The sequence below is a fragment of the Schistocerca piceifrons genome, chromosome 3, assembly GCF_021461385.2.
Source record: "Schistocerca piceifrons isolate TAMUIC-IGC-003096 chromosome 3, iqSchPice1.1, whole genome shotgun sequence".
NCBI lineage: Eukaryota > Metazoa > Arthropoda > Insecta > Orthoptera > Acrididae > Schistocerca > Schistocerca piceifrons.
The window spans coordinates 749,301,139-749,325,197 of record NC_060140.1 but is presented as its reverse complement, the minus strand read 5'-3'; the positions used below and the strand labels follow the sequence as shown (position 1 = coordinate 749,325,197).

The 24,059-nt window shown below is 37.1% G+C and overlaps 1 protein-coding gene across 1 annotated transcript in view; it reads right to left on the bottom strand.

The window, feature by feature from the left end:
- LOC124789602 (rho-related BTB domain-containing protein 1) overlaps nucleotides 1-24,059 on the bottom strand; it is a 385,406-nt gene that overhangs the window by 18,997 nt on the left and 342,350 nt on the right. The window contains exons 10-12 of the mRNA XM_047257011.1: nucleotides 12,868-12,981; nucleotides 11,942-12,112; nucleotides 7,512-7,769 (exon numbers count right to left, since the gene is read on the bottom strand). Of these exons, the coding sequence (XP_047112967.1) occupies nucleotides 7,512-7,769; nucleotides 11,942-12,112; nucleotides 12,868-12,981 (543 nt within the window). The remainder of the gene's footprint in view (nucleotides 1-7,511; nucleotides 7,770-11,941; nucleotides 12,113-12,867; nucleotides 12,982-24,059) is intronic.

Below are 24,059 nucleotides of genomic sequence, written 5' to 3'. Positions count from 1 at the left end.
GATTATGGTGACTGCTGAAAATTCTCTACTTTGTGTACGTCTTCCCGGCCAGGTTGGAGAATTTCTCTGCTCAGGGATGAGTGGTGTTATCCTCATCATCATTTCATCATCATCAACACAAGGCACCAAAGTAGCATCAAATAAAAAGATTTGCACCAGGTGGCTGACCTTATCAAAAGGTGACTCCCAGCCAAAATATGACACATGCATATTTCATTTCAGTGCACTGTATTTTGGTGAAAGAACAGATGTAGACTTATAAATCATATTTGTCCTATGTACGAAAGTAGGTAGTGTCCAGTTGACAATATTTTGTCTTTTAAATTTTATATAATCTCATTTGTGAACTTATAAATAATATGTGCTATGGAGAGACCCTTTCAAGATTCAAATTGAGGCTAAATATCATATTTTGAGGAGAGGAGGTAAGTAGTGAGAATAGTCAGTACTTTTTAAAATCTGTACAGGGGTCTGATAGTAGCGTATTTGGAAATATCCCTCATGATAGTGATGTTTGCATATGTGACTGAATACATTTATCTATGTGAAAACAGGGTTTTAGTAATTTACTTGAGATATTATCAATTCAGTGAGCATTTTGCTTCTTAAGTAGGTAATTACATTCTTAATTTCTTTTGCAGAGCATGGAGTAATTATGATTTGCCCGTGTATGTGCAGCATTGCTTCTTACATGTGTTCTACATCTATGTGGATACTCTGCAAATCACACTCCAGTGGCTGGCAAAGTGTTCATGGAACCACCTTCACAATAATTCTGTATTATTCCACTCATAAACAGTGTGTGGAAAAAAAGAACACCTATATCTTTCAGTGTGAGCTCTGATTTCCCTTATATTATGATTATCACAATCTGTGACATCGTCGCAAATTGAACAGTGACCCAAAAACACAATAAATTTCCTTTGCTTCACATCTATGGTCACAATTTTTTTATGTCATCAGACGTAAAAAATCTCTGACCATAGATGTGAGCAAAGGAAATTTATTATGGTGATTGTTTCTCCCTATGTAGGTCGGCATCAGCAAACTACCCTGATCAACCAGAACATTACGACCACCGACCTACTATATCAATATAAACCCATCCAAGTGATCGCAGCATCACCTGGCAAGGAATGACTGTTAGTCAGACACACACACAGTGCATGTAGTATCAGTGAGCATGCTGTCCATACGTATAATGGGAAAGGCGCACAGTCTATCTGAGTTTGACTGAGGGCAGATTGTGATGGCCTGGAGGCTCAGCATGAGCATTTTGAAAACGGCATGACTTGTGAGGTTGAGAGGCCACCCTTCATTACAGATGTTGGACACCATAGGCTGGGCAGACTGGTAAAACAGGACAGGCAGCAAACTGTGGTGCAACTAACCTCAGACTTTAATGCTGGGCAGAGTAAAAGAGTGTGTGTGAACACACAGTGCACTGAACACTACCAGTGGGCCTCTGCAGCTGGTGACCTATACATGCATTAATGTTAACACTACGATATTGGCAACTACAACTGAAATTGGCACGTGATTATTGGCAATGGACATTGGTGGAGTGGCCGAGAATTGCATGGTCTGATGAATCCCAATACCTTCTTCATCAAGCCAGTGGGAGAGCACAAATCCATCATCTTCTAATGGAACAACTCCTTGACACTTCCACTGTGGGGCAGAGACAAGCTGGTGGCGGCTCCGTTATGCACTAGGGAACACTCATGGTAGCATCCATGGGTCCAATGAGCTCGTGCAAGACACTATGTTGGCCAAGGAGTATCATACACTGATTGCAGACCACATACACTCCTTCATGGCAATCATGTTTCCCAACAGCCATGGCATTTTTCAACAAAATAATGCACCATGTCAAAAGGCTATGAGTGCGATGGAATGGTTCGAGAACACAGTGGCAAGCTCCAATTGATGTGCTTGCCTCCAACTTGATAAACCTGAACTCAATCGAACACATCTGGGATTTGATTGAACTTGGTGTCAGAGCTAATTGCCCCACTCCCCGCAATTTACAGGAATTAGTTGAATTGTGTGTGCAGATATGGTGCCAACTCTCTCCATTGACCCACCAAGGTCTCATTGCTTCCAAGCCATGATGTATCGCCGCTGTTATCCATGGTAAAGGTGAACATAAGGCTATTAAGTAGGTTGTCATAATGTTCTGATTGATCAATGTATTTTGCTTTCGGAGAAGAAAGTTGGTGATTGAAATTTCATGAAAAGATCCTGTCACAGTGAGAAATTCCTTTGTTTTGATGATGTCTACCTCAAATCCTGTATCATGTCCATGACACTCTTTCACCTATTTTTCGATAATACAATATGTGCTGCCCTTCTTTGAACTTTCTTGACATACTCTGTTCATCCTATCTGCAAGGATTCCACACCATGCAGCACTACTCCTAAAGAGGATGGACAAGCATAATGTAAGCAGTCTCTTTAGTAGAACTGCTGAATCTTCTAAGTGTTCTGCCAATAAAACACAGTCTTTGGTTCGCCTTCCCCTCAACATGTTCTACACAAGCTTTCCAATTTAAGTTGTTCGTAATTGTAATTCCTAGGTATTTAATTGAGTTTACGGCCTTTAGATTTGATTGATTTATCATGTAATCAAAGTTTAACAGATTCCTTTTAGCACTCATGTGGATAACCTCATGCTTTCCATTATTTAGGGTCAACTGCCAATTTTCGCACGATACAGATATCTTTATTAAATCATTTTGCAATTTGTTTTGATCTTCTGATGACTTAATTAGATGGTAAATGACAGCATCATCTGCAAACAATCTAAGACTGCTCTTCAGTTTGTCTCCTAAATCATTTATATCGATAAGGAACAGCAGGGGTCTTGGAGAACACCAAAAATCACTTCTGTTTTACTCTCTGACAGAAAATCATGAATGCATTTTGTGTAAATTTTATAATTAATCTATAACAAGAAAAAACAACAGTTGTAGCTGCAGAATGAAATTAATCTATTAAAAACTAATGGTCTTTAAGAAGAAGAAAAAAACTTTGTTATTTGAGATTCACAACAGTAACATCTGTAGAATGAACTATCAGCTATAAATTCATAGTACATAAGAAAACATCCAATTTGAGTAGTTTAAATGGGCATTCATAAGTCTTCAACTGTATAGATACAGTTATTTTGAAGTAACATTGCATAATTATAGATACATCATTGGAATGACAGACCTTTATTTGTTGTGAAAATATGTACATTTTCATGAATAAAACGCTGTTTTGTGGATATAAATACTAGTCACAGGCAGTATATTGAGCCCCTAAAAAGATAATTTTGTGGTGGAGGGGAGATGCACTTGTCTTGTTATGTTACTTATTCTCCTTTGGTTAATAAATATCTCTCGTATTTTTAGTGCTTTGGTGTCACAGACTTTACTTGAGGACATTAAATGCATAGCACAAACTGCCCAATCTAGTTACTAACTTTTTTATGTATGTTCCGCTGTACTGTGTCATCTACCCAACTATGAGAAATTTAGTGGTATCCTCTTGGTTTATAGGTACACTTTGAAACCTGGCATCACCTATCCTTGATGAAACTATATGTGGTGGGCAAAAGCTTATATACACAGTTTTGTCATTCAGTAACAGTTTGTATTTAATCAACTTAACAGCTTGGAATTTGTATCAGAAATTATGTTTTGTATATCATCAGCACTGTGATATGAATTAGTACATACACTGGAGTCATCAGCAAACATTACGAGGAAACCCTTTCAAATGCTTTGGGGCAGATAACTGATAAATGTGATAAACAGGAGTGGAAGAAACCTTGAGGAATGCCTTGTCTTTTGACTTGGCCCTTTGAGTGTATGCTTCCAACATTTTTTTGAATCGCAGACAAGCATAAGAAAAAGACTCACAATTAAAGCTTTCGGCAATTACCACCTTCATCAGCAATAGACAAGTGCACACACACACACACACACACACACACACACAAAACTGTAGTCTCAGGCAACTGAAACCACACTGTGAGCAGCAGCACCAGTGCACGATTAGAGTGGAGACTGGGTGGGGGTAAGGAGGAGGCTGGGATGGGGAGGGGGAGGGATAGTATGGTGGGGGTGGCAGACAGTGAAGTGCTGCAGGTTAGATGGAGGGCAGGGGAGAGTTGGGAAAGGGCAGGAAGTAGTGGAAAAGGAGAGAAATAAAAAGATTGGCTATGATGGTGGAATGACAGCTGTGTAGTGCTGGAATGGGAACAGGGAAGGGGGCTGGATGGGTGAGAACAGTGACTAATGAAGGTTGAGGCCAGGAGGGTTATGGGAAAGTAGGATGTATTGCAGGGAAGGTTCCCACCTGCACAGTTCAGAAAAGCTGGTGTTGGTGGGAAGGATCCACATGGCACAGGCAGTCACTGAAATGAAGGATATCATGTTTGGCAGCATGGTCAGCAACAGGGTGGTCCACTTGTTTCTTGGCCACAATTTGTCGGTGGCCATTCATGCTGACAGACCGCTTGTTGGTTGTCATGCCTACTTAGAATGCAGCACAATGGTTTCAGTTTAGCTTGTAGACCACATGACTGGTTTCACAGGTAGCCATGCCTTTGATGGGATCCCCCACCATTGCCTACTCCAGTCCGGTCACTGACATCACCTATCCCAAACTGCTGTTGTATGCTTTATGTCACTGAGTGCACTATAAACTTGATCTTGAAATGAATACAGTGCAGTATTTAGTGATCTTCCTTTTTGAAAGCCATACTGAAGGGCTCAATAAAATACTGCTTTCCAGGAACTTTTTTACAATGCGTATATAAATATTGCTTTTCCAAGGACCTTGAGTATATTTGATATGATTGCAATGGGCCTGTAGTTATTAATATCATTTCTTTTGCCTTTTATAAAGAGGCGAACCCTGCTTTGAAAATTGAAAGGAATTGGCCTGACAGCATGGAGCAATTTATTACATCTGACAAGGGCAGATGGCAGGTTTGTTTGAGAAGGTAATGAGATATGCCACCAAAATCACATGAGTTGAGTTTGGTTTCTGTTTTACAACACTGCAGGTATCACCTGGTGTGACTGTATCAAGAAACTATGTATAGGGGAACAACTAGGTCTGAACCCAGAAGGGCATTGGAACAGCATTTGAGAACATTTGTTGCCAGTGTTTATTAAGTGGTTATTGAAAACTTCACATATCTCTTAGGACTCAGAGATAACACTATCCTCATTCTAAATGCATTCATTGAGTAACACTTGCTTTTCTTCCAAATTGTCTCATTGATAGCTTCCCACATGCCATGAGATTTATTCCTAAAGTTGACTACAAACTGCTGATTATACTCTTTCATAGCTTCAGGACAACATTTCGGCAAAATTGGTAGTACTGTAGAGTCGTGTTTGTGTTGTTGTTTTTGTTGGTAGTGGGGTGTATGCGCTGATGATGATGCTGCTGATGATGATGATGATGAGAGAAAGCTATAGAAGATGAATATTTGCTGTTTACTTTAACTTATATTTGAATAACCTAATTTGATAACCACTTCTGTTTATGAGAATAACAGTCATCCTGTTCTTAGTTTCATATTAGCCCTTTGTGTTTCAGTTTCATAATAAGAATGACAGTGTAACTAAATAAGCTGCACTAGGACATGCACATACAGTTTAATGTACAGCAGACTAGATTTTGAGCGAAACGAGGTGAGCCAGATGAGGATCAAACCCACACGGCAGATTAATGACTGTTGGTGTGCTGCACCTGCCAGCCGAATAGCGTTTATTAAGCAGTTTTACAATTTCATTTACACAAATGCTGAGCTGGTCGCCACCTCTTAGAAAATACAATACACAAACAGTTGTGATTCATGCACAACTTCCCTCCCTTGAATTAATTAATGATTGTGGTTGCAGGAAGAGCATACAAGGGGAGGGGGGGGGGAGCAAAAATAACAAGAATTTTTCTCTAGCAGTTGATAAAACACTAGTTCTAAATTCTCCTGCTGGATGCCTTTACTAGATGCCATTTTCTACAAATTGCTCTATTGGTGTAGAAAAATTAAAGTGGTCAGAGTGACTATTTTTATGAGCACTGTTTCATGTTCAGCAATTTTTCAATGGCAGACATAACAACATGCTAACATCAGGTCTTGTATCTTGTTAGAGAAACCAGAAGCAGAAACTATCACAATGCTTCAGACAGCATATGTGGAGCAAACTTTGAGCCTGTCAATGATTCACTAGCAGTTTTCTCATTTTAAAAGTGCTTAAATGTCAACTGAAGATAAATCATGACTGGAACATGAACAAAAACATTGCAAAAACATGTTGCAATCATGTTTGACCGTAATAGAACAACTTATGAATTGGTGAAAATGACTGGAATATCCTGCAGTGCATTCCAGTTAATTTTCTCTGAAGATGAAACGTGCTGCAGCAAAATTTGTTCTGTGTGTGCTTTCTGATGATCAGGGAGCCAATTATTTGCACATTTGCTGGGAAGTGAAAGAACAGTAAGAAATTGATCCAAATTTGGGCACAAAAGTCATCTCGAGTGACAAGTTGTGGTGTTATGCATACAACCCAAGAACTAAGCAACAATCCAGCCAGTGAAGACTTGAACTTCATCACTAAGACGAAAGACAGTGAAACAGATGAGATCTCGTATGAAGGCAATGTTTGTTTTTTTCAACACCAAGAGAACTGTCTGCTGTGAACTTGTTTCTCAGGATACATCTGATAACCAACATTACTACCTTGAAGTGCTAAAACGATTATGTGAAGCAGTGAGGGAAAAACTATCTGCATTTTGGAAATCAGGAGATTTGCTTTTGCTCCACAAAAATGCCTCTCCACACACAGCACTGAATATTGGACTGCTTTTGCTTCCAAACCCAAATGACAATGATTTCTCACCCACTCTACTCACTGGACATGGTCCTCTCTAATTTTATACCTGAAAGGGAAGTGTTTTTCAAGATTAGAGGAAGTGAAAAAAAATCAATGGTAGCACTACACAGCATAATTTCAGAAGAGTTTAAAAGCTGTTTTCACCAATAGAAAAATATTGGGACAAATGTATTATGCCTGATGGATACTGTTTTGAAGGTGTTTAAGTTTTTAAATTGTTCCATCAAATACATGATTTTTTTGTAAAGCAATTCTTGTTATTTTTTGGTCCCTCCTTGTATGAACACACATTTAAAAAAAATATTTCCAAATCAGGAAAAACACTTGGCCTCATATACACATTAAATGCTACAAAAGAGAGAGAGAACTGAATAATCCACAGTACAACCTTTGCCCACAATAATCAAGGAATCCACATAATTTTTCAAAATTGATGCTGTAAAGAATATTGGGTAACTATTTCCGTTTTCAGAATGAGTTTATAAAATTACTTGCTATTAGTTTGGATCATTTTCCTTGTTAGTCGCATTAACAATGTAATTGTTTACTGCATTTTCAACAACACATATGTAACTGTTAAAAAACTGTGTAAAAAAATAATGCAACAACCTTGCATGGTTCGAGCAGGCGTAAACAGTGCTCTAGCACGGCATCAGATGGGGCACCATCAATGGAAGCTGACGCTAAATGTGACAGTTCCTCCACTACCCGTTTTTCAACTAGATTTACTAATCGTGGCAGGCATAGCCGATTTCCTAGTTCAAGCAGATCAAGGCATCTTGAAGGAGAAACTGGTGGTACATCATCTGTATACAAATACACAAGTAATTGATGAAATGTGTCTTCTCGCACTCCTGGGAACAGGATCTGTTGGCAGAACAAGAAAAGGTGCGTTAAATACTTGAAGACAAGAGACAGTCAACAAAGGGTACAGAATTCAGTCAAAAGTACAGTTACTAAATGTAATGGATATACATTTTATAATATGCGTTTTTATAAAATCTGGATAAAACATTACATTAAGTTAAAGAGTGTACACGATGCATGAATGAGCCCTACATACTTACAGCAGACTAGAAAATTGTCGATAGCAAACTCATTCATACATTCATAAGGAAGCAAAAGCTCATGGATGTGGAAATAAATTTTGAGTTGGCGGGAAACAAGAAAACATGTCTACAGGTAGCAGACCTAACAGGAAAAGAAGAAGTGAGTAGGTCTCTCAGAATCAAGAAAGATATATAATAGGGTATCACATATGAGATTCCATGTAAGTTAACAAAACTATAAGACAGTTGAGTGGCCACAGCTGATCAAATATTAATTCAGTTTGATGCAAAGAAGTAAGACATTTTATGCATTTAAATTTATAGTTCAGAGATAGATGTAAACACAGGCAAATAAGACAGGTAAGTAATAACAATAAAATGTTAAGCTGTTATTGATACAAAAAAGAAGAAACTAAATATATATATGCCCATACAGAGAGAAACAAGAGAGTAATAAGCAGAAGTGGGGTTTAAAATGGATGTGGTGCTGTCAGCAGGAATATATGTGAACATATGGGTAACGAATCATCTGTGTTTGTGTTGTACAATATGTTCTGAAAAAAGTGCTACATATCTCCATGCAAAAAATGTATCCATCATATTTCTTACAAAGGCCTCTGAATTGCTAACATTAAGATAGTACATACTGGTGGTAAAATACATGGCATTTTAGTAACCAATCTTGTAGAACAGAGTTTCCAAAGGGAGCTTTAGTATATCTTTGGATTATGCAATAGGATAGCACAGTAGTGGTCTCGCATATAATGTAAACTTACATTGAGAGATTACTTAAGTCAGATCTATCTCTCTACCCAAGCTAGTTGGAGGATACTGCCCATAATGCTCCAAACTTTCTCAATTGGGGACAGATCTGGAAATTTTGCAGCTTAAGGTAAGGTTCAGCAAGCACAAAGACAAGCAATAGAAACTCTTACCATGTGCAGCACGTCTTTACTGGTCACTGCATCACTGAAGACAATTCCGCTCCAATCAATGAGATTACAGGCTGAAGACACATCTGGAGACTTCCAGGACAGTGGTGGGATACCTACCTGACTATTGCCTGCCATACGGTCTTACAACCAGGAGTGATGATCAGGGGTGTCATTTCTTTTCATAGCTGGACCCCTTTGATTGTCATCTATGACACTCTTGCAGCACAGTGGTACATTGATAATATTCTACTCCCTATTTTGTTGCTCTCCATGGTGACCCATTCTGGGCTTATATTTCAGCATGATAGTGCCTGCCTGCATATGGCAAGAATTTCTACTGATTGTCTTACCCTTGCCAAACCCTACCTTGGCCAGCAGGGTTGCCAGATCTCTCCCCAATTGAGAATGTTTGGAGCATTATGAGGCAGGGCCCTCGAACCATCTCATGATTTTGACAATCTAACATGCAAATAGGATAGAATTTGGCAAGATATTCCTCAGTAGCTCATCCAACAACTGTATCAATCAATATCAAGCCAAACAACTGCTTGCATGATGGCCGGAGGTGGACCACCAAATTACTGACTTGTTCAATTTTTGGAGCTCTTTCTCTTGCATGAATCCTCCAATTTTTCTGAAATTGAAATCATGTGTTTGTCTGTACATGTACATCAAATCTACTGATTTCTGTCCTATCAGATAATTTCTTCATGATATTTTTTTGTCTTAGAATATACATACTGTGAGGCTGCAATTATTATTCTCAAGTATTTTAACAGATACCTGACCATGTGCATATATGAACCCCACACAGTTATGATAACTTTCTTTTACACAATGAATACTAAGGTAGGATTTATCCCAAAATATTATCCCTTACTACTTCAAAGAATGAAAATATACAAAATATGTTAACTTACTGATTTTCATATCTGCTACGATGTTTCTGTCGATAGATCAATGATTTTGGTACCGGCCACCTTAACTGCCCCCAGCCTAATACAAAATTCACAATGGAAATTAGAATAGTAGAACAGCTGTATTCCCTCAATGTATTTATTAAGAGAAGTGTAGGTAGACCCCTTGGCCATGATATGTATAGAAAATCTACAAATAATGTCCTCTGTCTCCATGCCACAATAATTTGTCGGAGATTATGAGGACTCTGGTCATAGAGATCACCTACTGTCAAACACGGAAAGCTTCACTGAAGAACTAAAACTCCTACAACCAATGTTCCAAAGGAAAGAGTAATCAAATTGATAAGAGGAACTTGTGCTGCAACTAAAACAATGTCATATTGACAAAAGGGACTTGTGTTGCAGCTAAAGCAATGTCTGTGAAGAGAACAAGATAGCTCACTCCTTGTCCAGGTGGATATTGGTACGTTAAATATGGTATAGACCTCCAAAAATCACGTAAATACCACATTACATGATTATGTGACATACTGCATGTGAAACAAGCAGTCAGAATAGTTGTGAAGAGGTGGAAAGAACATCAGTGATGTACCTGACTTCTCAGTCAAGAAAGTTATCTTATACTGACCACTGGCTGGAATATTAACATTAAATAAAGAGCAAAAATAACACTATTCTGATACTGGGCTCTGCAGAAATTGAATGCCTGCTGAAGGAAATTGACCCAGGTGGCCTATAGAGCACATGGTATCACTACAGCACTGAACTCGCATAGCGAGCATGCCACCTGCCTCACCCCATGAATATACCAGCCAACTGTGTTCCTCTTGGCTGGTATAAATTTGGCCACCCAGCAAATAGTCAGTCAATTCTGTACTCACCACTGATCTTATCAGTTACTATGATCACTGTTCTATGGACTATTCGATAACAACCCACTTGGCACTTGGCTTTTCTCACTGCTTGTGTTTCAGATTTTGTCTCTCTTTTTCTTAGCCTGCTCACATCATTGTGGAAAGATTTTTGCTTTGCATCTCATTGTTGCAGTGGCTGCTTTGGGCTTGTCTAGGCTGTGCTTTGTCCACCATCAGTCAGTTGCGTTTAGCTCGACTACCACTTGGTATTGTGTCCTCCTCGGCAAGTGGCCCTTCCACCTTGATACTTCATCCATCTCTCTTCCCGGTTCTGCTGATATTCAGCTATTCATGAAAACAGCAAGTATTATGGTTTAGGGTAAGAGTTTCTTGCATTCAGTAATTAAGGTGTCTGTTGAAATAACAGTTTCAAAAATTTTGTAGACTAGGGAGGCGTTCCAACATAAACAAGGTTTAGGTCCCCGCACTCAGTCTCACTTGTCATAAGATTCTCAAGAGCCTGAAAATAATGATGCTATGAGCATTCCATAAAATAACTGCATGGGTTAAAGAAAAATATATATTAAAGGATGCAACAGAGAAAGGGAGTTAAATTTGGCTGTAAATAGGAGCAGACATCAACAATATATTAAAAAGATAAAGCCAACTGTGTGAAAAATATGGGAAGACAAGTAAAGAGTCTATTCTGTTCTACTCTACTGTAAAGAGGTTGGTGTCCAAGCAGCAAAGAAACCTATGACTACTGGTTAGAGAACCTGATTTAGTCAGCTAGATCAGTCATTGAAATGTTGTGCGCAAAATTGTATGTTTTGGGTTTTCATTAACTAGTTCATTATTTCCATGTTCCATGAATTATAATTGTGATGTGGAATGAGCCAATTTATATTTATATTACAATTTTGCAGTGAAAAGGAAAATGGCAGAATGCTTGATTGCCATTTATCTGATTGTCTTTTACATAAGACTTGAGCTACCTGTAATTACTTGTGTTCTTATTTACAGTGATTTGTAATTAATTATGTTGAATCTTGTGTGTATGCTGCCCTCCCCCCCCCCCCCCCCCCACACACACACAGACATGACTAATGTCGAATGAAGATTCTTAGTTATCCCAAATATCTACTGAAAAGTATGAGACTCTGTAAATCTTAACAGAATTCAGTGGAACAGCTGGAACTGTTATCTGGTCTATATGTCTGTCATTAGAAGAAAAAAAGAGACATTCAACCATCCAGTAATATTATTTGTTTGTATACTGACCACTTTGGCACTACTTTCCCTGAAGTCCCCTGAAAACATTGCTTTCATCATATCACAACGAGCCATTAACATTGGACGATGGGCACTATATGAGCCATCATCCAGTTGGAAAACAATGTCAGAGAACAATCCCTGGCCAAGACACAGATCTTCCAACCGACGGCGTACTTCCTGTACAAACAAAGAAAAAAAAATGTTTTTAATATGTTTAATGAAATATTAGAAATTTCCAAGTATTGACCATAACAGGCATCCCATGATAAATGTCCACACGTGAAAATAATTCCACCTGAATACTGCAGAAGCTTTTTATTTGTTGTAATGTACATGAACTAGATACTGAGAAACAAAATTTCTGAATTTCAGTCTTGGACCATGCAGTGACCTACATATTACTATTTCGTTTAGGCTTCTGTAAGTGTTCACATGGCTACTCAGCAGCTATGTCAGCTTGATGGATATATTACCATACACAATGTGTCACTACATCTGCATGATTCATTATCAACTAAGCAATAAGTGTTTAGTTATGTTAATAATTCCTTCTAATTTCTGTGGTTACGGTTACTAAGCCTCATTCTGTCACATAAACCATGTGAGAGGTATAAATTTCATTACTCCTTTTGCACTTTGATGTCATTATGCCTGAGCTTCATGCATAACTATCCTTTAAAGGAAAGCAGACCCATTTCTCTAAACTCCACCTTTTGACAAGCACAAGAGGAATATAGACTTAAACAGTTATTATTGTGAGGTGTACTTATATTAACAATGTTGATACTGATGGTTAGCTTTGCTTTTTAAGCCTGCCAGTATTAAGTTCTTAGTTGATTTCACTTTTAAGTTGTGGCTTGTTTTTTTAGATATATCTTAAGTGAGTCATGAACATTAATTTACATTCTTCAGACAAAATTCACAAATATTACCTTCCGATATTGCTGTTTCACATCAGCATTCAGAAATTCTTCATGAGCTTGAATGTTGCTGACAAAACTGAGCAGTTCTGGTAATTCAAGGAATTCAGCTGCCTGTCTTATTTCCTGCACATAAATACATAAGGATAAATAGTTAATCAAGATTTCAGTTTTAATGAAGGTATCAGATAGTTCGCATATATGCATTGAAAGTTTAATGCTAGAGATAAATAAAATATGTGTAATATGAGACCCTGCATTTGTACTGACAAGGCAAAATTTTAATTTTCTATGTATTTAAAAGTTTCATTATAATAATTTATTAGCTGCTTTTTTAATTACCACTTGATTTTGAAAGTGACATTCAGCATTTCTCAGTGACTTCATGCAACAACAATGCATTTCTTATTATAATTTACAATTTTATGAGGGAAATGCAAGTCTATATGTGACCGCTAATTAAAATCTAAGCCCAAGCCATGCCTACGATGCACACATTGCAAGCAGAATTGTCTATGCCACTAGATTTAAAACTACCAACATATTAAAGAAACGGGATGGAAAATATGTAAACTAGTTCTTTTACCATAATGGGATTCTTATGAAATCTTCCATCGTGTCAAGTTAAAAAAATAATCTAAATATACTGAAACTTCCTGGCGCATTAAAATTATGTAGTCTTGGGCTTGAACTTCGTGCTTGCCTTTTGCAGGAAATGCTCCTAAGAAATGTGTTATCCAAGTGCATTTCACATTTCAGTCTATATTTCTGATTTGCTGATATTTTTCAAAGTCCACACAGGCTTGTGTATATCTTACTGAACTACCACTCATAGGAGAAAGGATGTTTGCAGTAAATAACATGGAGACAGTCTATATGTAGTTCAGCACAAGATTTAATAAATTTTCATCCATCAGGAAGTTTCCTTACTGTGCACATTCTGCTGTGAAGTGAAAGATTTCTACGAGAATAGGAATGCAGGTTAATGAATTCATTGCCTGTATCTCAAACGCATCTTGAAATAAACAAATCTCAGAGTGATATTTATTTTCAAGACAATACACACATGAGATAGAGTAGATTTTTACTAGTAAAAAACAGGTTTCGTCCCCAAAATCCATGAAACATGAGTTAAAAATTGGTTTTAAACATAGATCACCAGAGCTGATTTAAAACTCTTCAGTCAAAACATCAAGGATGGTCATATAGAACAGTTCACTTAAAAACAAAGACTGTAGACTTTTTGACTTTAGATATAGTTAAAATCCATTCCAGAAAGTGCAAAACGTGAAGTAGGAAAAATAAAAACTGGGACACATGAAATACGTATTGATGCATGATCCTAGATCCATCTCGCACAATAAGTATGAGGAGTGAAGCACAATTTGCGCATATGTACACCAATTAATTATCATCTAGAATACCTTAGCTGAGTTATTGTGAACAAATTGAAGGGTATTTCAAAAATTTGTGACAAATGCAGCAGAAATAAACTTGCAGCAAGGTTTATATTCTTAGCATTGAAGAAACTACTGCATGTTAACTCAGTGAACAATTTGTTACAAATTACACAATACAAAGTAAAAATGGAAAAAATGGAGAAATTAACCTATCCAAATGTATCCTTTTAGGGCACAGAAACTCAAATACGAAAATCCAACATAAACTTTAGAAAAAGTTTTGTACCTGTGAAGTGTACTTCACATTAAAAATGCATAACATACGACAGCCTAACTGAACAGAGTCTGAATCTGTAACTTAACAGTCACAATCCATCCTAAGGGAGCAGCATTCTTCTACCAAGCAGTTTTCAGGCAAAGCAGCAGCTGCTGGGAGCAAGTAGTTGGGATCCAACTTAAATTGAAGCTGGTTTCCAGAAAGAACTAGAAATGTCAGTAGTGTTTGTGGGCCTAACTGCTGCTTATAAAACAATGTGGCTGGATGGACTAATGTTAAAGCTAAAGCAAATTGTACCTTGCAAAAGGCTAACAAAACTGATATTCTATACATTGAAAATCTGGTATTTCTGAGTCTGTCTTCATGACAAAACAAGCAAGTCATATACAATAAAGAACAGTCTACCACAAGTATCTGTGCTGGCCCCACTGTTGTCAACCTGTTATAAGTGACACACCATAATCTGTATCCGGGAAGTTCTGCTATGCAAATGATACTGCCATTTCATTCCAAAGCAAACACCTAGAGAAGGGAGAAAATATGCTCACACAAGACCTGAGACTACCTTGTGGTTATTAGAGGAATTGGAGATTGTGCCCTAACCTTACAAAAACTTAAGTGATAGCTTTCCATCTAAACAACAGCTTAGCAAACAGCCACTAAAAGTCACCTTCCGCAAAAAAAAATGGTTAAGAACAACCTTCCCCTTAAGAATCTTGGAATTCAATGGATTGTTCATTATCATTCAAGACTCATTTCACATCACTTGCAGAAAAGTTAAAGAGCTGGAACAAAATTATCTGGAAACTAGCTGGAACTTCTTGGGGGGCTCAGACTGACACCCTCTACACATAGGCTTTGTCTCTTGCATAACCTGTGGTTGAATATTGCACACCAGTATGGTACAAGAGTGTGCATGTCAGTAACACTGATGTTCATTGAATAATACCATGAGCATCACAATGGGCACTTTGCAATCAAGATCAACTCCTTTACCGTGGCTGCCTGCTCTCAGTAATGTTGCCTCCCCAAATCTGAGAGGACAAGCACAGTGAGCCGTGAAGGGGAAAAGATCGCCTGCCTGGGAAATTGTTCTCAGTTCACCCAGCATGTGTCTGAAGTTAAGGAAACCATTGTGGACAGTTCCTGAGATCCAAGTGCTGAAGGCTGAAGATGTGTGAAAGGAGACATGAAAAAAACATCAGCAAACACTTTCATGGCCTTTAAGACCCCATAAGTGTATCAGATTTGCATCTGCCTAGAAGAACCTGGTGTCAGCTAAATAGGATCCAGAGTCAATATGGAAGAGCTAAATCCTTTCTGTATAAATGGGGACTGTGAGACTGTGAAACTTCAGAGCAGACCACTGAATGCATTGCACAGGAATGTCCCACGAGATGTTTCAGTGGAAACTGGATGCATGTCATCAATGCCTCTTCAAAAAACAATGGAACAGATAGACTCCTTTGACATCACCCTGTAAGGTTAATCAAGACTAGAGCTCTTGCATACTCATTTCATACTTAACTGTGTAAAAAACTGCTACGAATTGTATATGTACACCCATATGATAAATAATAATAACAGTAATAATAATAATAATAATAATAATAATAATAATAATAATAATAAGCATTCTGTTTTAAAAACTCATTGTGTGCTGAAGTGGACTGTTCCTATTCACTCAATGTCGAGCAGTTTCTGTTGTCTGTGTAGTGAAAACAGATTGCATTTCTACTATTAATCAACAGCATTCTCAATCATCATAGAAGTGGGATAAGTAAAATGCTTTTCTTGTTAATAAAAACATGGTAGCCACAATGAACAAAATATGAGCTTGTGTGGTGGGAGGGGGAGGGGGGGGGGGAGTATTAACAACTGCCACTTGTAGCGCAGATGAAATTTAGAGTGAGCAGTACTGAAGAGATTATCTCATTCCATAGGGCATATATTACATGGCCTTGAAGCAGATCTCCCTCTGAATCTATGCTGTCCCGTTACTTAAAAGTGGATATCAGAGGATACTTCCATTTGGGACTGCTTTTCATGAGACTACATATCTGTTAATTCTAATTTTTGACACTCTACAACAGCCTCTGGTAAACCAAACAAGTCTTCATCTGTTCTCTCAGTCTTATTTATATGCATTCTTTATGTCCCTGTTAGTCCAACCTCTTACAAGCACCAGTACCATTATACCTTTGTATGTTCATGACATTATGTACATTTTAGGAACCTATAGCAATGCTTGTCAAACAATAGTAAATCCAACCACAAATATTACAAGATATGTCCCAAACCTACTTTTGTTCTTAAATATGGTTAACATCTATTCACAACAGTCACCATTTCTGCAACTACCAATAAATAAATAAAAACTATTCTTAATACTGTTGACATGCACACACTTAGCATATTCAAATTAAAAACCTTTCTTCTTTCCAAATTCTATCACACGCAGTTTTAATTTTATTATTATTATCCACTGTGAGCTCCTCATCTACTGTATGAAATGCATTATATTAGTTTTCTGTTTTAGATCCTCACTTCACACACTTAAGTTTGTTAAAAAATCTTAGTTATGAATTTTAACTAACTTTCAGTGCCAAGCAATATGTGAATTATGAATTTCTTTTCTTTTTCTTGAGCATGTGCTTAGCTACAAGAAGTCTGTGACTGTAGGCTACAAATATTTTGAGACAGAGTGTTCCAGGGTGTTTGATATGTCATTTGATGCTCTTAGTGGCTCATATACATTTAACAAATCACTAGGAAAAGCATTGCAGCAGATGCTTTTTATTACATCATGTACTGTCATATCTTTTCACGGATGTCCCAGTGCAATGAAAAGGAGCATTGTCAGACCAATACAAAGTAGGAAACATAAAACTACAGATCAGTATCACTGATTCCCATGTTCACAATGATTCTTCTTCAACCAGTGATGCTATTGCAGATAGTGTCTTTTTTTTTCACTAAAACAATCTCATTGCAAAAACTCAACATGGATCTTAAAATAAGCTGTCACATAGTTTTTGCACAATGCTGTGGGCATATTTCTAGATCTTACAAAGATATATCATCTGGTCAATGATGTGCTCCTCCTACAAAAACTGAACGTATGCAGTATCAGGTACAAATCTCTTGTCAACTTACCAAAACCAAAAGAAAATGATGCACAGGTTTATATTATCAAAATGGGGTAAGAAAAATCAACATCCAGGCTATGGACAAACTGTATTGCAAAGTATGCCACGAGGGTTAATACTGAGACGAATTCCTTTTCTATTGCATATAAAAGATGTACAGTCTTTTAACTCCCATATAATTATACACGCTGATGGCACATTCCTACTATTTTATGACGACAATGAGAAACAGATAAAACATGTTTCAACCCATGGGGCATGGGAAGTGACTAAATATTTTAGTAACCAGTGCCTAAAAGACCCTAAGATAAAATCATAGTTACTGGGGTCCAAAGCAGGTGGCTCATGCCATATATATACGATATATTTGTGGGACATTGTCTACAGATAATGAAGGCCCATGGTAGGCTGCAATACTGTGACTTTGCACTTCATTTTTTGGAGTACATGGAAATGGATGACATGTGGCCAGGTAAAATTCTTTGGATGTACAAGGCACATTTTACTCTGCATGATGCCATGAATGCATAGAAGTGTTACATATGTAGTTCTACTCTTCCACATTCTGTGCAGAAACATCCACTGCACCAAGCTTATGTGACTGTGTAGTTTGGTTTCACAAGCACCTTGATTCTCAGTCCATTTCTTTAAGGAGATGACACCTTGTGGTCCTATTGGGTGTACAGTGGCATTTACATGCCTTGTGCAACACATGCTTCCAGGTTTGCAAGAATACAACTGTGTCCACACAACAAATTTCATGTAATATACGGTGGTACCACATATCACTTTCCAGGTGAAAGATTTGCTTCGAGGAACAACTGGTAATGACTGCACCACCTCTGGGCGATTTGAAGGTTTGTGGCCTTCCAGATCTCCTGACATAAATCCATATGGCTTCTGGTTGTGGTGATATCTGAAACATTGGGTCTATCAGGGATGCATCTGGAATCTTCCTGATCTGAAGGATAGCATACGATGACTTATCTCTCTGATTACACCAGATATGCTGCAAGCAACTATCAACCATGCCGTGTTATGGATCCCTCATGTTATTCAGTCATGAGACTATATTCAACACATGTTGCCATTTGTGACTATACCCTAATAAACATGCCAGATCATATGCTTGTCATTCCTCCCTCTTTACTGCACCCACATTCTAACTGTTTACAGTGCCACATTTTCACATGGTGGTAGAAAGTGGCACTATTATTTTTTTCAGCATACTCAGTGAATTCACTGATTAATGAACATATTAGTCGGCCCCAATATTATTGCACCTGAGAGTGAGGGCACTTCAGTCTGTTTATCTTGAGTTTTTATCATAGTATTTTGTGATGACATGCTGAAACACTTGATATCACATGCATAGTTGTCTTGAAATCATCCAGAGTGCAATGCGTTTTCCTTAGTTACCACTGTACTTGTTCACTGCAACATCACCTCATGTATCCAATAATGACCACAAGAGACCAAGTGCAATAATATCATGGCTGGGTAGTACCTACGATGTTTTAGCTTCCTGCAATGTACACGGCCTGTGTTGCAACTGTCAGTTTAATTATAACCATCTGGTACTTATTTAACCAGTTGTCCACAAAATTATGTAATAAAACTCTGAGAACAGTATGCTATGGGGCAGTTTTCTCATCTATAAACTGTGGGACAGAACTGTGAGGTTGCGCTGCTGAAATGTGCTTGAATGGAACATTAGTGCTACAAAAGAGAGCTGATACAAGGGCTGGGGTACAGGGAGATCTGTCATGATGCTCTTATCCAAAATAAATATTTCACTGAATACTACTCATGTGTATAAAGATTTACCAATTTTTTGCAATCATCAGGGTGAAATACTTAACAATACAAGAATTAAGCACAGTTATTAAAGAGAATGAACAATATTAAAACTAACAGAGCACAGCCCATGTATCAGTGGCTTAATGTGGTAGAATAAATTGCAGAAAACCCTAACAGCAAATTCTGGAAATGCATTTACAGCAAAATTAAAATATTTTCTTGTAAATAAGTGCCTGAATTCACAGAAAGAATTGTAAAGCCTTCTAGTCCCTTCTCGAGGCTACAAAACCAAATTGAACCTGTCAGCAAAAACTGCAAGCTATTATAGACTGTAGACTTTTGTAAAGGATGAAAGAAGCAATAAGGTAAGCTGCAGAAAGTGAAATAACTTGTGTTGGACAACGATAATTGTTAAGTTAGAAGTAGATACAAATATTTGCAAATAACCGAGGGACCTACTACCTTCCTATTCAGTCTACTCTGTTAAAACACTTACATTTATTTATTATATTATGGATTAACCTTTGAAAATAAATATGATACATAATATACCTTTTTATACAAATGTGATATTTATTATATGACATAACCTGGAAATAATGAATGTTCATAGCCAATATCTCTGATGTTCTCCCAAATGTCAAGTAAGTTGCTGATCACTTGCACTACTCTTCTATGTACATGCTCAATGTTCCTTGACAGTGAGATGTGAGACATAAACTATGAACTTCATGTACTGTTATCTGTGTAATAACTTGTATAACAAATCCTATATCGTTGTATGTTATGAAATACAAGGGTGCTAAATAAATTGAATTGAACTCAACAGAGTGCAAGCATTTGGTTTTCAGTCTTGTTTATGTGCCTATTGACCATTCAACATCTCAACTACAGCGAGCTGTTATCTTTACTCCTCCCATTATTTATGTTGTACTTAGTCATTCAGACACAGGTACAATGGATTTATGAACTGCCAACCATGGATTTGTATTTCATATTTTTTGGTTTGGATTTTGTTAAGTCATTAGAAAATATGATCTTTCATGGTTTAGCACCTGCAACCACGTTTTGAAAACTTGGGAACAGATATTCTAATACCAAGTACTTTCTCTCAGTATTTGTCAACAGCTGATGAGTATAAAAGATGAATAAACCTTAATTCAACCAGACAGACTGGCACATAGGTCAAGGTAAATAGCATTTTGTTTAATGCAGTAGGATTTATTTAGAATTACATGTGAAATGCATGTTTATTTGATTCCTTGATAATTTAATAAATTTTGTAAGTGTACCATCAGAAGTCTTAACTAATTAAACATGGCCACAGAGCTTTGGTATTACTGTTTTAGTAAGGTATTTTCATCCACCCTCAAACCAATACAAAAAATTAATAAATGAAGGAATAAGAGCTGAGCATGTGGAGAGACTAATAAATGGCAGTGACTTTATCCATTCATGTGAATTATTAGTGATGCCATACAGTGGTTTTATTCTATTTTTTAAATATTTCAGTACAGACTGGCATCAGGGAACATAGTATTTAGCTATTATATCATTCCTACCATTTTCATATGAGTGCAGAATGAAACATCTATGCAAATCTGTTGACCGTAGAATATAGTTTCCTATCTTGGCAGCAAAAATGTTTGAAAGTCATTATAAAAAATCATATTGAATCTTAGGTCATTATAATTAAGAATGATCAAGTATAGATTTTTTCTTAACATACTAATAAAATTAGTTTATAAATGTATACTGTAAGGTACTTCATACATATTTTTGTTAAATTTTAGAGCAATGTACAAAATGTGTGTACAAACAGAAAATAATTGTGTAGGAACCTACAAAAATATTAAAATTTAACAATTTTCTCTAGTATGGCATGCCACATAACTGCTACACATGGCAAAATAACAATTAGCAATACTATCATCTTTGCATATTGAAAATTAACAGAGCTGACTAAGTACAGTAAAAAGCATAAAGGGAAAACACATAAATTAAATTACTATATACGATATACAACAATTCTGGACAGTGTAGAAATAAAAACTACATCAGAAATAATATATCTGGATGGTTTCTGGGTTTTCTGCTATAAAGCCATGTAAATTTTGGCAACCAACTATTCTGTCATCATTATCTAACCAAATGGAACTCAATATATATTTGGCAATCATCTATACATTTTTGGAGAGTATATGGAAATGACTGCCTAGTTAGCTGATATGAGCAGTGCCAATGCGTTTTTGCGCTGTTTGATACATCTCAGAAATGCAAAATATGCCTAAAAATCAATGTTATATTGGGATAAAATGTAATGCAACAAGTAGGTACATATTAAAAAACTCAGTCTACCCAAAAAAAGTCTTAGTTTACCAATGACCATTCTGTCTGAGAGGCATAGGGAAACAATACTTTCCTGTCCTGCTCAGTAACATCAGTGCAGCCATATACAACCGCCAACACACTTAAGAACACTATTTGGTATTTATAGGGAATTATGAGGAAGATTTACAAAATTCTCAATAGACTTTATTGACCATTTAAAGTAGCTTCCCTTTAGCGACATTGTTTCCTAGGTATTTTAAGGAAAAGGAAGATTAGGACCTTTACATCCTGTCAACAGTAAAAAATAGGTAAAGCTGTCATCGACATGAAGGTTGGTTTGAACACTACAGTATTTCACTAATAGTGGTCCAATTAGAGATGGTATGTCTTTGCCTTCTTCCAACCTCTGAACTGATCTATCAACCCGCTTTAGATGGACCTACAGTTTAACATGGATTCCAAACAACAATGCAACTCAGAATTATTCACATTAACAGATACTGTCAAAGGTGAAGGAAGTAAAAAGTGACACATAAAAATGCTACACTCTCCAGGGATTAAACCCAAGACCTTTGGATCCATAATCTGGCACTGAGCCACCACGCCACACTGACAAATCCATTAGAGATCAAACTGGGGAAGGATGGGGAAAGAAATAGGCCACATTCTTTCCAAAGGAACCAGCCTGGTATCTGCCTTGAGTAATTTATGGAAACTGCAGAAAACATAAATCCAGATGGCTGTACAGGAATTTGAACAATTTTCCTCCTGAATGTGAGTCCAGTGTCTCATTACTGTGCTACCTCATTTGGTATAGGGAGTTTTAATGCAGTCTCAATGTTCATGTGGACTCTATTAAATGAGTTGGCATAAACAGTCACTGAAAAATTGACAGCTGTATGGTGGACTACTTCATACTTGAATTGACTTAGGAATACACTTCCTGTTCAGTGGGGGTGTACTAGAAACAGATGCTGTCAACAAAAGAAGACCTGTCTCTTTGGTTGTCAGTAATCTCTTTGTAGTGTACTCTGAAGAGAATGCTGCATTATTAACAGTACTGCAGCCAATTTTGTTTTTAAAATGTGTCTGAGATAAATTCATAGTATAGAGGCAACTTATGCTACCGATTCCCTCTGTTGTCTGGACTCTCTCAATTAAAGTAATACTTTTACTGTGGACATGGAAAAGCACCATCAGTTATTTTTCCTGGACACCAAAGGGGAAAAAACTAGTACAAACTGACATACAACAATAGTATTTGTATGCATCCAGTTCTTACCACCAATCTGGATGCAATGGCATACTGAGGTGCCTATTTACAGTGCACTAGCCAACAGTAGAAGTTTAGCACCAAATTATCCCAGCTGAGAACAGTTTTCTCCAGAAATAACCAAGTAAGAATGGCTACACAAAGTATCAAGTTCAACATATTTCATAAGAGAGTGAGTACAGAATAAGAAGGAACTGAATGTGTAGGAGAAGACAAAATTTATTGCATACTTATCCTGTGCTGTCAACATATCAGCAAACATATGTATCATACAAATGTATCTTCCGTCCTCCAACCAAGATCTGTGCCTTGCTCCAACAAATCAAAAATGATTTGGGCTTTTACAGACCAGATGCTTATCACATCCATAATCAATATGATATGACATACTTCAGCCTGCATAATCAAATAGCAGTACAAGAAACAACATGATAAGTGGCTTCTTCAGCTCAGCAAGCTCATCATTCCAGAACATCATACGCTTTTGGGCATGCCATTGACTATGACACAGTCAAACTGTCACCCAAGCAAAAACTAACTAAAAGTCTGCTTACATTGCAAAAGAGTTTTTGTGAAATTTCATTGTGAAAAATTTATTAGATCAGGATAATGATTTCAGCTGATCAAATAGAAACTTTTCTTACCTTTTCTTTAAAGTCAACAGCCAGTACTATTGCTTTGAAATGGAGATCTTGCTATCATGATATAATAATATCACAACTTTTTATTTTTATTTTCATTGATCGATATTGTGAAGATCCAGGACACATGTGCCTTCTTTTCTTTCTCTTCACTTCACACACACACACACACACACACACACACACACACACATGCTAAAGTATTCTTTGTATTCTGTAATATCATCTGGCAGAACAACCAGAAACCACCCTGCTATTGGTATTTAGTATGCCAAGAATGCTTGACACCACATAAAACAGTTTAGCTGCAAGGACAATAGAAATGATTGCTGC